The sequence below is a fragment of the Amphiura filiformis genome, chromosome 13 (assembly GCF_039555335.1).
Source record: "Amphiura filiformis chromosome 13, Afil_fr2py, whole genome shotgun sequence".
In the NCBI taxonomy this organism is placed as follows: Eukaryota; Metazoa; Echinodermata; class Ophiuroidea; order Amphilepidida; family Amphiuridae; genus Amphiura; species Amphiura filiformis.
Window position 1 is genome coordinate 22796495 of NC_092640.1, and position 12210 is coordinate 22808704.

General features: G+C 36.3%; 2 protein-coding genes across 3 annotated transcripts in view; one reads left to right on the top strand and one right to left on the bottom strand.

The window, feature by feature from the left end:
• The first annotated feature begins 788 nt into the window (after positions 1 to 788).
• Positions 789 to 4613, top strand: LOC140168128 (uncharacterized). Its single transcript, XM_072191438.1, has 3 exons — positions 789 to 880; positions 1152 to 1278; positions 2752 to 4613. Exons 2-3 carry the CDS (start codon positions 1154 to 1156, stop codon positions 4094 to 4096), a joined length of 1470 nt encoding a protein of 489 aa, XP_072047539.1. The 5' UTR covers positions 789 to 880; positions 1152 to 1153; the 3' UTR covers positions 4097 to 4613.
• A 3369-nt stretch (positions 4614 to 7982) lies between these two features.
• The window catches only part of LOC140168130 (uncharacterized), a 91586-nt gene continuing 87358 nt past the window's right edge, over positions 7983 to 12210 (bottom strand). For both annotated transcript variants that reach the window (XM_072191439.1, XM_072191440.1), the window contains 3 exons: positions 11731 to 11784; positions 9296 to 9395; positions 7983 to 8682 (listed from right to left, as the gene is read on the bottom strand). In XM_072191439.1, coding sequence (XP_072047540.1) covers positions 8376 to 8682; positions 9296 to 9395; positions 11731 to 11784 — 461 coding nt within the window. In that variant the 3' untranslated portion in view covers positions 7983 to 8375. The remainder of the gene's footprint in view (positions 8683 to 9295; positions 9396 to 11730; positions 11785 to 12210) is intronic.

Genomic DNA, 12210 nt, shown 5'->3' on the forward strand with positions numbered 1-12210 from the left:
TATACCCAAGAGTTTAAGGGGGGAAAGCCCCGTTTGAATACATACATGACATACTAGAATATGCAATTAAAAGCTGTGTCGGCAGTATGACAATAGCTTAAGATGGAAAGGTACCAATTGTTTTAACATAATTGTGTGTTATACAGGCTGTATCAAAATAATTGTTCTCCGACAGTTTTCAATTTTTTTTCATAAATCATTTTGTTGAAATTTGCTAAGAATGACAGGTTTGATAAGAATTTTAGCATACTAGAATATCACATACTATGAAGAAGCTCTTCCTTTTACGATTTTGTTATAAATTTGGCTTGGTGGCGTATCCCCTAGTGATAACAATGATGTGGTTTGACTAAGAAATGTGTGCAAGCAAGCATGATTTTATAATTACATGATCAAGAATAAAAATATTTATTTTAAACATTTTACAACCCTAGTATTAAATGTTGCTTTGCACAGTGGAACTTGGAAGCACTTAACCAATTTTGCAAGCAATGAATTATTTTGAGTTGTGAGTGAAATTCGCGGTTTCATGTTCCTTTATTCAGAGCAACGGCAAATTCTAACAAAATCAACAGATCAAAATAATATACTCCTGGTATAATTTTCACTCCAAATGAAATCGATTTTATATTTTTAATATTTTCGAAACAATGACTCGTTTGTCAAGAATAATCATTTTGATACAGCCTGTATGTCGTATCTTTGCCTTGAACTTCAATCAAAATGAATATGCAAAGGTCACGCTTTATTATTACCCGGTCAAGCGTTACATATAACAATCGTATTGGCAGTATACGCAACCCCTGCACATGAACAACTGTCGATCCATGTTCTGCCACCATTTTAATAAGGAAATAGTTGTCATTATCAATTTTGTCAAGTAAGTCTGCCATGATTCTGTAATAATAAAGTTCTTACATGTATGTTACCAATGAACCACACATAATACACATGTTCTTTTTACAGGAAAAGTTATTTTAACGCGAAATTTTAATTTAGTCAGTCTTAGCTAGATATGGATATAACAGTATTCAGTGGTAAGCCTATTAAACCAAAAAGACATAAAAAGTAGCAGAGTCACTGATTTCTCCGTATTTTTACGACCAACTCTCTTTGATAATTTCCCATCTTTATTTTAATGATACATACAGAAATGGGCGATACCTTCTTGAAAAACAGAGTGCCTGTCGATGAGGGTCCTATTGGCATGCTTAATATTGATACATTGCTGGTTATTTTCAACTTCTTGTCTTTATACGACAAATTAATCGCAATGAGGTAAGATAGTGATACTATTCAATAAGGTATAATGCTGATAGAAATCGAAAGGTGACTCATGCTGGGAACGAAAAGGGCTCAAATTCTCGATCTCGGGTGACGAATTCGATATCTGTTGAGCCCTTTTAATTCCCAGCATGCTTCACGTTTCCCTTTTGATCGCTATCAGCAATATGTACTTTCAAGTGACAAAGAAGCAACGTATAAACTGCCATAAAGGTTTGTACTAGAATATTAACTGATTGAGTCTAAACCGTCGGGCGATTATACAGCTGTCAACCTATCAAACTCAAATATTTATAACAAAGTAGACTACTCTTTGTCTACAGATTAGAAGTTTGTCAAAATTTAATGTGTACAGTTTTCTATGCAAACCTAATTTCCGCTGATCATTTAACAAATGTATAGAGCCACCAAATATAGGAAAGAGTCCGCTACTGTAATAATCGACCATACAGCAGTTACTGTCCATTTTCCTTTGCACGATACACAGAGCTCTCACCATTGACGTGTGACCTCTACAAACAGTGTATGTTAGAGGTAAAGGGCATTACCTAGTTAACGTTACTGTGTGAAAACTAACCGGCCGATATGTTTTGTACTCTCTGAAATTCTAGAAAATATATTTTGGTAACATGTCCTAAATTTTTAGCTAATTTAGATGTTTGGAAATATTCATACTTTTGTGTTTTAGTAAGGAAGGACACGACATGGGCTGCCAATTTCCCTGTGTAAATCGAATGCAACTTTTAGTGACTATCACTCATTTTGAGGACCGCTCTCTTCCGAAGGGCATTAAAACATAGACGATTAAAACTAAATCACTTGACGGAATTATTTTGTACTTGCTTGTATCAATCAAGAATAATGTATACATTACATGTAGACTAAAAACTGAGTAGGTGGGGCATCTGCAAATGGTCGTACCTCCCTGATATGTAATTGTCAGATAACAGCAAAAACAACTCCCAAATCTATCCATAACTTTGATCGGTGGAGAGAGTCAGGGGATTTCAAGTGGGTGATTATTGATTGGCAAGTAACATATTTGGGTATAAGTGCAGCCCACCATTCAATGTGGAAGATGGACTAGACTTTATCGATTGATTTTGCTGGAGTAATTTCCTATTAACCAGGTTTAAGTACTGCGAAGGTCGAATCATGTTTGCTGTGCAGCATAACTGCACTATGCTGCTTTTCAGAGCTTGCTTGAACGGCTCTTTTCAGAGCCACCAAATCTTCAGTAGGAAAGGGACGCCTAACTACCCACGATATTTTTATTACCAACATCTCTTCCATAGATAAAGGACAATCTACTCACATAATCATTGGGCAAGGGCAGCCTATTATTGAGTATTATAAAGCTCTGTTGATAAGGGACAGTCTAGATGTTCTGAAGATCTGTATCATGAATAGCCGTCGTAAAAGTATATACAGGAATGTTATATAATATTTATTTGTATTTTCATTTAGGGTAAGCAAGGAATGGCATCAAATAATCAAAAACCATGCCTGGACTGTCATCGACTTCCGAGACAGAAGTCCTACTAGAAAGGTTGAAGAGTCTAACAGAGTGTTCAGACGGTTTGTATCACAAAATGGACCAAACATTTTTGAGTACCGAGAGTGTGGCAATGAATGGCTATTTCCGGTGAACGAAATTGACGTGTTAAAGTTCTTGACTCTTTATGCTGGTATTGGTTTGCAAGAGATTCATCTATCTGTAGCCAGCGATGAAATCATGAGCTATTTGCGCGTGAACTGTCCTAATATAAACACTCTTGGGTTACGTTTCGAAATGATGCGAGTCAAGGAAGTGTCCAATGTAAGAGTACCTAAACACGAAAACCGCTATCAGCTGTTGGATTTTCTGCCGAAATTACAACGATTGGATCTGACATGGCCCTCACACTGCAGATGGTTATTAATTGAATGGAATTGTTATGAACAAATTATTCAATCGTTACAAAAATGCAATTTACTATATATAAGCCTTCACGAGGCTCCCCTTTTTTTCCTACCCAAGCTGAAAAAGATGTCACCTGTAACATTAACAAGTTTACGTGAGATGGAATTGAACGTAAAGTTTAGTGAACAGGGGACGGCTGATGAGATATTGTCCTCAACAGTAGGGTGCATGACATCATTAACATGCTTCACACTTACCGGTGAGCTTCGTGATAACACCGGTTGGGTACATGTACGATATATTGAGATCGCTGGTGACAAACTTTTACCATCAATCTCTCACTTGACACATCTAAAAATGTTGACCTTGCGATGGGTGAGCTATTCAACAGAAGCATTTGAGATGATGATACAGAGATTGCCTGGTCTAGAAACACTTGCATTACAAGGATTATCAGTGACGTCATCGGTGGTTAATCTGATCAGCATTCATCTTAAGAAAATTAAATCGTTACAGTTGTCCCCGTGTAGTTCGTCAAAGTATTCTTCTAAATGTTTACAATCACTTTCATACCAACCAACACTTGAAAACCTCGCGGTACAGCAAGCAGTTTATGAGACAAATCAGACAAATTGGGTTGAGCGAATATATGACATATTGGTTACACTTCCTAAGATCAAAAATGTGAAACTGACAGGATACGATTTAGTTTCTTGTTTTAGAAAAGCTTCGTATCCCACTATAAAATGTGCAGAAATTGAAGTGATCCATTGTAGATATAGGAATTTTAATCTTACCGTACCTGTGACTTCTGAGATATTAGTTAGAGAATATTCTAAAACATTGAAGTGGTGCATTTACAAGAGATGCATGGATGTATTGGTGGAAATACTCGATGCGATACCTTAACCCTAACTACGAAAGGGGGGTGTACCCACCCCAAGATTTTTTATCCGTCATTAAAAAACCGCACACATTTACGCCCAAACGACCTAAGCTAATCGTAGATACCAGCGCACTGAATGGTCTATTGTTCTATTGTGTCCGATTTGAGCGCTGACATATTGGAAAATGTTGCCAATCAATATTCATGAGATTGTACATTCAACGTCCAATTTTCGAAATTGGGTGACTTGTGCTTAAGGCAGGTGTAAAATACATCTGACTGGGCGTTTTAAATACGTAACGCATAAAGGCATTGACATCATCGAATGGCTGCCTATAGTGCTGTTAGTGTTAGGCCTATGTGTGTGGGGGGGGGGGGCTGTGTTTAGTTTCTATAATAATTATTATAAGGCCTACATTTATTTGTCATTCCTTTCTTTTCCTTTCTCTGTACTTATTCTTTCCTTGCTAAAGTATCACTCCCTCTTCTTATCTCCCTTCCCTTCTCCATCCCCTCATAGTTTTTGTCCCTCTTTCTCTCTTCCTCCAGCCCCTCTCATTCTTCATGTCCCTCCTCCACCTCTTCCTCCCTCATCCCTCCCAAGACCTCTCACAAAAGAGCTGCCCCCCTTCAGTACGCCACTGTTTATGACATTCTCCTTCTTAAAATAAAATAAAATGTCAATTTGTGAAACAACTTTTATATAGGCCTATACGGATACCGGTATACTTATTATATGTTACATGTATACGTAGCTATTACCATTATACAGTAATAGACATGCAGACATGGCAGCCTTGATCTGAATCATTCAGCAAGCGCATTCAATTTATTTAAATGTAGCACCTACAGTCAGTGGGGCCACAAGGAACTGCATCAGCGGCTAATGTGTGCCTTTTGAGCTTACGGCTACTCAATTACACCCTTGAGTGGTATGACAACAAAAGGTACTTTTCGTTATAGTAAGCGCTTTCACGCGACTTTCGTTTGATCACTTATTGACAGTAGTCTGCTAGGTAAAGCGTTAATATACTGTCGGGTCAGCTTACCGATATAATGGTGGAAGCCCTTTGTCCCAAACAAAAGGTACCTTTCGATGAATAGCTTGTCAGATTTCAAATCGGCACAAGTGTACAATGCGTTATATAATCTATTGCCTCTCCATTCTTAATAGCTCCATGGTAGATACATCCTTTGCGCTCATTTTGGTGATAAAATATACACGCCAGCACCTTACCCGGCAATCAAAGATGACCATGGAAGAGGGGGGTTGGTGAGGCCCCAATGATTTTCATTTCGCTCTAATGTGAAATTATTTCAAGAGCTACTGACTTTTTACTTGTTTCCTTTTATATTTAGCAGAAAAATTGGTGAAAATTGCATTTCTGTAGAATTTTTTAGCCGAAAATCAATTTTGCCTATTTTTTTGTACATAGCCAGAATTTCCCAAATTTGCATGGGCGCCCTCACATTATGACGTCATAGCGACATTATGTGGGGAATGTTTGTACTTAGTTTGATATCACTGGATAGAGGAGACTCATAGCTATAATTGAAAATTAAGGGGGATCGCAACAACCCCCTCGTAGTTTGTGTTACAAAATATGGCTTAGTAGTTCTACGGCTAAAGAAAGTAGTTTTAATGCCAAAACAAGAATATGATTTATAATTTTGGAGTTTACACAAGATAAAGTTTGAATTGTACATTTAGATATATACAAATATATAACAAAGGCAAATAAATACACGTGAATACGTATTTTTGTCATTAGCTTTATATATCATCATGAAACCCAATTCTTAAATATTGCTTCTTTATCAAATTCAAGAAATATAATAGAGTCTGTATTATGAATAACTTTTTGATTCCAAATGTACATTATAATAATGACAAAATTCTACTTACATCACAGATATTTCTATATTCTGTTATCGATATTGTATACGTGAACACTTATCCGGGTTTTCTGACGAGTGTGTATTAAATTTCACCAACATTTATCAGAATTTTGTAATGTTACAAGAAACAAACCTTTTCTCAGCCTTTATTTATTTCGATTTAGGCCTGCCCAACATTTTCCCGACATTTTATTTAAAAAATATATTATAATAATAATTACGAAGATGCTAGTGATTTAGTATAATCACATCGATTGTGTCGTCAAGACATTGCAAGACAACCTGAAACGAGGGATTCTGTTTATAAAATGATCCGTTTCTTTGATAAAAAGGAACCCCTTCAAAAATGGCAGTGCATAATCACTAAACACCTCAATATTTCATGTTGGTATATCCTGGTACTATTAAAATTTGTGTTTGCAGAATTATATCGATAAAATGACACATTAAAACCATTATTATCGTTATTTTAAAAAGAGCATTTTGCCACGTGCATTTTTACTGAATTTCGGCGATATACGTAGAATGAATACCCACATTATTTTTAACCGCGTATTACTAGGATTTTGCAGAAACTGACTGTGCAGCAAAATGAAGTTACTCCAGTTGTTATTGCACCCAGTCATTTTATGTCTGAGTGTGTTTATCAGAGGCAGTTGCCTTGGTCCCATATCTATCGCCCAAGGATGTCCTGATAGCACACACGAACAGCTGTGAAATGGGTGATGGTTTTTTGCAGCATGATAAATGAACATTAGCTTTATATTTCCATGGTATATAGCACTATTTAGATTTTTGTACCAAAAGCCCTTGAAAGTAATAAAAACCAGGCTCCTTCACTGATCAATCACGGACGCCGTAATAAAAAACCTTTGGAAGTATTACGGAAAGTCCTTAAAACACAAGACATACAAATAAGATACTAGTAGGTAATCCCTTTCAGTGGTCCAAAACCGCAAGACTACAAGAGTTTGCACAAACTGGTGTCAGAATATAGTACGAAAAGCCTGTCATAGGATAAGGTCTAAAAAAATTGTTTGATTGCGTAACATAAAAAATTAGGGTAGGTCGGTCGGCAATTTTTTACACACAATTAAGCGGTAACTTGCGAATGATAAAGGCATTGGAACTTTTTTGTTTCTTTTTTTACAATTTCATTACTTTTTTCTTTTTTTTTCTTTCTTTTTTTGCCAAAAAAATAAGAAAAAAGTCTAGGGTCGGTCGGGTTACTTTTTAGGCCTCAGCTATACAGAGGGCACAGTACAGAAGGTAAGCTTGAGAATGTCAATAACAACTGGCACTATAGTTTAAAAAATTAAAAAAAGACACCTTATAGCCATAAGAATGACCATATATTTGTTTGTAAAAGTAGTGTAAAATAAATGAGGAAGTGAATTTGAGGTGCTATATAGTATAAATTGTGACTTTTCAAATATAAACAAGAGGGAATAGGCCTAGTGGTGCTACAAGTAGCGGGCTCATTCACAGGACATACCTAATCTTTCTAAGGTCTGTGTTCACAGTAACCATCAACGTCCCACATGGAAGTGTGTCAAATGCAGATATTGGGGAGTTGGTAAAAATATCCCTTTACAAGGGATGTGGCGGCAACGGATGAATTACAACGAGTAACATCATGTGTCTTTTTATATAAATAAATATGGTAAAATAATATTGAAGTGAAATTCTGATGACTTACGGGAGGTTCATTCAACATATTATAGAGATTGCGAAGAGGCTAACGCCATACGATTTACGTATTGCGATATTGTGCTTGTGGAACGTCATAGTGCCGTTCGAATCCAAACTAGTCTCCTACACAGCCAGTGTGTGCCAGTCCTAATGCTCTGAATATTATCTGAATATCCTTAATAATATCCTAATTATCTGAAATTATTCTAGTTAGCCACAACAATATCCAAATTAGCTATAATAATATCCAAATTATCTTAATATCCATAATACCCTTAATAATATCCAAATAATAATAATAGTCTTTATAATATCTGCAATAGCCAAATTATCTTCATTAGCCTTAATAATATCTAAATTATCTAAATACCTGAAATATCCATTTAATAATATCAAAATTATATGAAATATCCATATTTATCCTAATTAGCCTAATAATATTCAATTTAACCATTATCCAAATTATCTGAATTTCCTTAATATATCCAAATTATCGGAAGTGTCCAAATTATCCTAATTAGCCATAATATTATCATGATTACGTAAATTAGCCATAATAATATCCAAATTATCTGAGATTCCACAATATCAAAATTATCTGAAATATGCAAATTATCCTAATTAGTAATAATAATATCAATTTCAATGGGGTTTTCTGCAAAATCCAGATTTGTAAATGCTTTTTACTATCCTATATAAAGAAACTGAAAATTAATATTTCGGAATTTCATAGTCTGATGCGTCGACTTGTGGATGAGCCGATGAGTTGTCCGGAACATATGTGGAGTATGATACAGGAAGATGTCCTGGAAGTTCTGGGCCAGATGTGTCGATGGGTGGATGCTGCGATGAGTTGTCCGGAGAAGGAACATGTGTGTAGTATGGTACAGGAGGATGTCCTGGATGTTCTGGACCAGATATGTCGATGGATGGATCCTGCGATGAGTCGTCTGTTGGAGGCCTATATGTGGCGTATGGTTCACATTCAGGAGTTTCTAGAACTTCTGGGTTATTTCGCCTGGACAAAGATGATAATAAAACAGAAAGTATCTATATATAATTCGTAATGCGATACAGCCGGACGACAAAGGGTGTATAATTATTGCTCAGGAAACTCTTTTACAGAGAGTATTCTATCAGCTGAGCAAGTCACATTATTTACACAGCTGTATAAACGCGGTAGGGATACCCATAAAGGCAAATATATCACACAGCCAATGCAAATTCGAGGATCGCTTTCTGTAAAAGAAGTCTATCAGTGCTTCAGTGCAAAGTTTAACGATAAAATTGAGTGACATAGGATTCTTATTACACCACACACCAACCACCGCACAAATAAGTGAAACAAGTAATAGTTACATAACAACTTCAACAAAACTGCCCTCTGTGGAATGGTAAACCGTCATATCCAAGTGAACAATACTGGAATTTGAACCCATGACATCGAGCTGCGATTGTGAGTAGAACCTTTACCGCTGCGCCACCGTGTAGACTCGATCCTCCAGTCCTCCAATACTCACGCACGGCCGCTCCACTGTGCTAACGTGAAGGATTGTGGGTAAAAAAAGGCGCCGCCATTAGAGGCCAGAATGATTCAGGCTAGCCACCGCAATAAAGGACAAATTTCTTACCTCTTACAATATATCACAACGCCAATCACTAATACGATTACAAGTATCCCAACTCCTGCAGTAGTTGCTCCGATAATTGGTGATGTTAATGCAGACCCATCTGGTAATTAGAGAACAAATGGAATAGAACATATGTGACGTGTCATGTCAAAAGGAAACACTTTTGGGGATTTCATTGGGGAAAACGGCGTTGTGGAGAAAAATATCTCTATATTTAAGATATGTAAAAACCTCAAAATTGATAACCTGCCCAAAAGTGTCTCCTTTTGACATGACACGTCACATATTACCTTCAATTTTCTGTCAGTCACGGTATACCGGCAAAAGAGCCGAATCGTCGTAACGTGTTCCTCAAAGTGTCACCCATATTTTGAAGGCAACAATTCCAGATATAATATCATAAACATCTCAAAAAAAGTAACTAACCCCCCCTTAAATAATGACCATTATTGAAAAACGGGTGATTGTATTACAAATCTGTCAAATGCGTTGGAAGCAGTATTTATTTCTGCACATTTTGATACCTTATTTGCAGCAAATTGACTAGATATTGACGTCACAGTGTATATTTAAATCAATGTAACCGAAGATTTGAAAGTTGCTGTAAATTGTATTGATTTTGTATTGAGTGTAATGGAAGGAAATCTGTGTAATGATATCTGAGTGTTTTTGTATTGTTAAAATTTGTATGTAAGTGCAACTTTCAAATCTGGACCTCACTACATTAAATTGACCGGTGTTTATTGTTTTCTGGGCTATCGTATCAAATGAGGTGTCAAAATGCGCAAAAATAACTTCTGCTTCCAACGCATTTTACAGATATGCAATACAATAGCCCCGTTTTGAATAATAGCCATTATTTAAGGGGGGGTAGTTACTTTTTTTGAGATGTTTATAAGGCCGGAATTGTTTTTGTTACCACTAGTGGTAAAGGATATCAGTCAGGGCCGTCGCAAGGGACTGCATGTTGTCTTGTCGCCCTAAGGAGGATCCCTTGGTCAAAATGTGCTTTTCACCAAAGGCAACTTCCTAAAATAATGCATGTTGCACTGAAAAAACGAGTAATTCTTGTTTACATCAACATCTTTAATAATACCCCTGTTGTCTTTTTTGAAGACAATTCTTGCCTGGATATTATAGACACCACATTGTCTTTTATTGCGGCAAACTAATTGCGTTACGGGAATGTTTGGTTTGGGTAAATTACTTTTACACTGATTTTATGAAGTAATACTTGTATTATCTGGGACGAGGTATTTCGTCTCAGCGTATTATAGTATTCTTGTCAATTTAAAGCCTATTCACGCGGCGATTTGCTCATTCGGAAAATTGTAAAAATGCATTTTTGCGCCTTTGTTAGTAGCATAGATATGCTAATATAGCCTGCTATAGTGGTTAAGCCTAACACCTTTGTTAGTAGCATAGATATGCTAATATAGCCTGCTATAGTGGTTAAGCCTAACACCTTTGTTAGTAGCATAGATATGCTAATATAGCCTGCTATAGTGGTTAAGCCTAACACCTTTGTTAGTAGCATAGATATGCTAATATAGCCTGCTATAGTGGTTAAGCCTAACACCTTTGTTAGTAGCATAGATATGCTAATATAGCCTGCTATAGTGGTTAAGCCTAACACCTTTGTTAGTAGCATAGATATGCTAATATAGCCTGCTATAGTGGTTAAGCCTAACACCTTTGTTAGTAGCATAGATATGCTAATATAGCCTGCTATAGTGGTTAAGCCTAACACCTTTGTTAGTAGCATAGATATGCTAATATAGCCTGCTATAGTGGTTAAGCCTAACACCTTTGTTAGTAGCATAGATATGCTAATATAGCCTGCTATAGTGGTTAAGCCTAACACCTTTGTTAGTAGCATAGATATGCTAATATAGCCTGCTATAGTGGTTAAGCCTAACACCTTTGTTAGTAGCATAGATATGCTAATATAGCCTGCTATAGTGGTTAAGCCTAACACCTTTGTTAGTAGCATAGATATGCTAATATAGCCTGCTATAGTGGTTAAGCCTAACACCTTTGTTAGTAGCATAGATATGCTAATATAGCCTGCTATAGTGGTTAAGCCTAAATCCAAGTATTAAAGAAAAACAGGATATTTTACGTCAACAGCAAAGAAATTAGCTACATGTACATGTATTTGAATGAAGCTTCAACTTTGGTAATACCGATGTTTTCCTCATTTTCTTTTTGAATTTATCATTTCAAAAATACCTAACGACAAATTTAATGACTTATTCTTCATTTACATTTTCACTGGCATCACTAAAGGGGCCTTTAAGATACAACAACAGAAAGTTTGTTCTCATCATTTCTCATTAAATCTGATATAAGCTTTATTATGTAAAATAACAGAATACATAAAATTGTATTTTGTCGCGCAGTATAATTCATATGAATGAATCCAGTAATCATACCTGCAGCCTGGGTGGGCTTGGTACCAATTGTTGTTGCTTCATTTGCAGTACTCCCTGTTGAAATAATCATCGCATTTAAATTAAAAGGTGGACAACTATTTAGGCAAAAATAAGAAAATGTGTTTTAAAATTCATTGAGACATTTGCCTAATTTTAAGGTTAAACTTACTTGCAAGTGCAGGTCCGTGATTGATACAGATGTCTCAAAGTTGGTAAAAAAAAGTAAGGGGTCCGGTGGTTTCGCAAAATAGCTGTTATAGCCTACTATCCATGGATCGAGACAAATGTATCAACGTTTGAAAAAGTCAATAGACCTTTTCCGTAATTGCCCACCTTTCGCCGTAGATGGGGTAAACATGGAATTTGCCCTCGCTTTCGATATTTTTTGTCACGATTACCCCATCAACGGCGAGATTTGCCCTCGCTTTCGACACTTTTTGTCACGTGACATCGACGTTTACCCCATCTACGGCGAAAGGT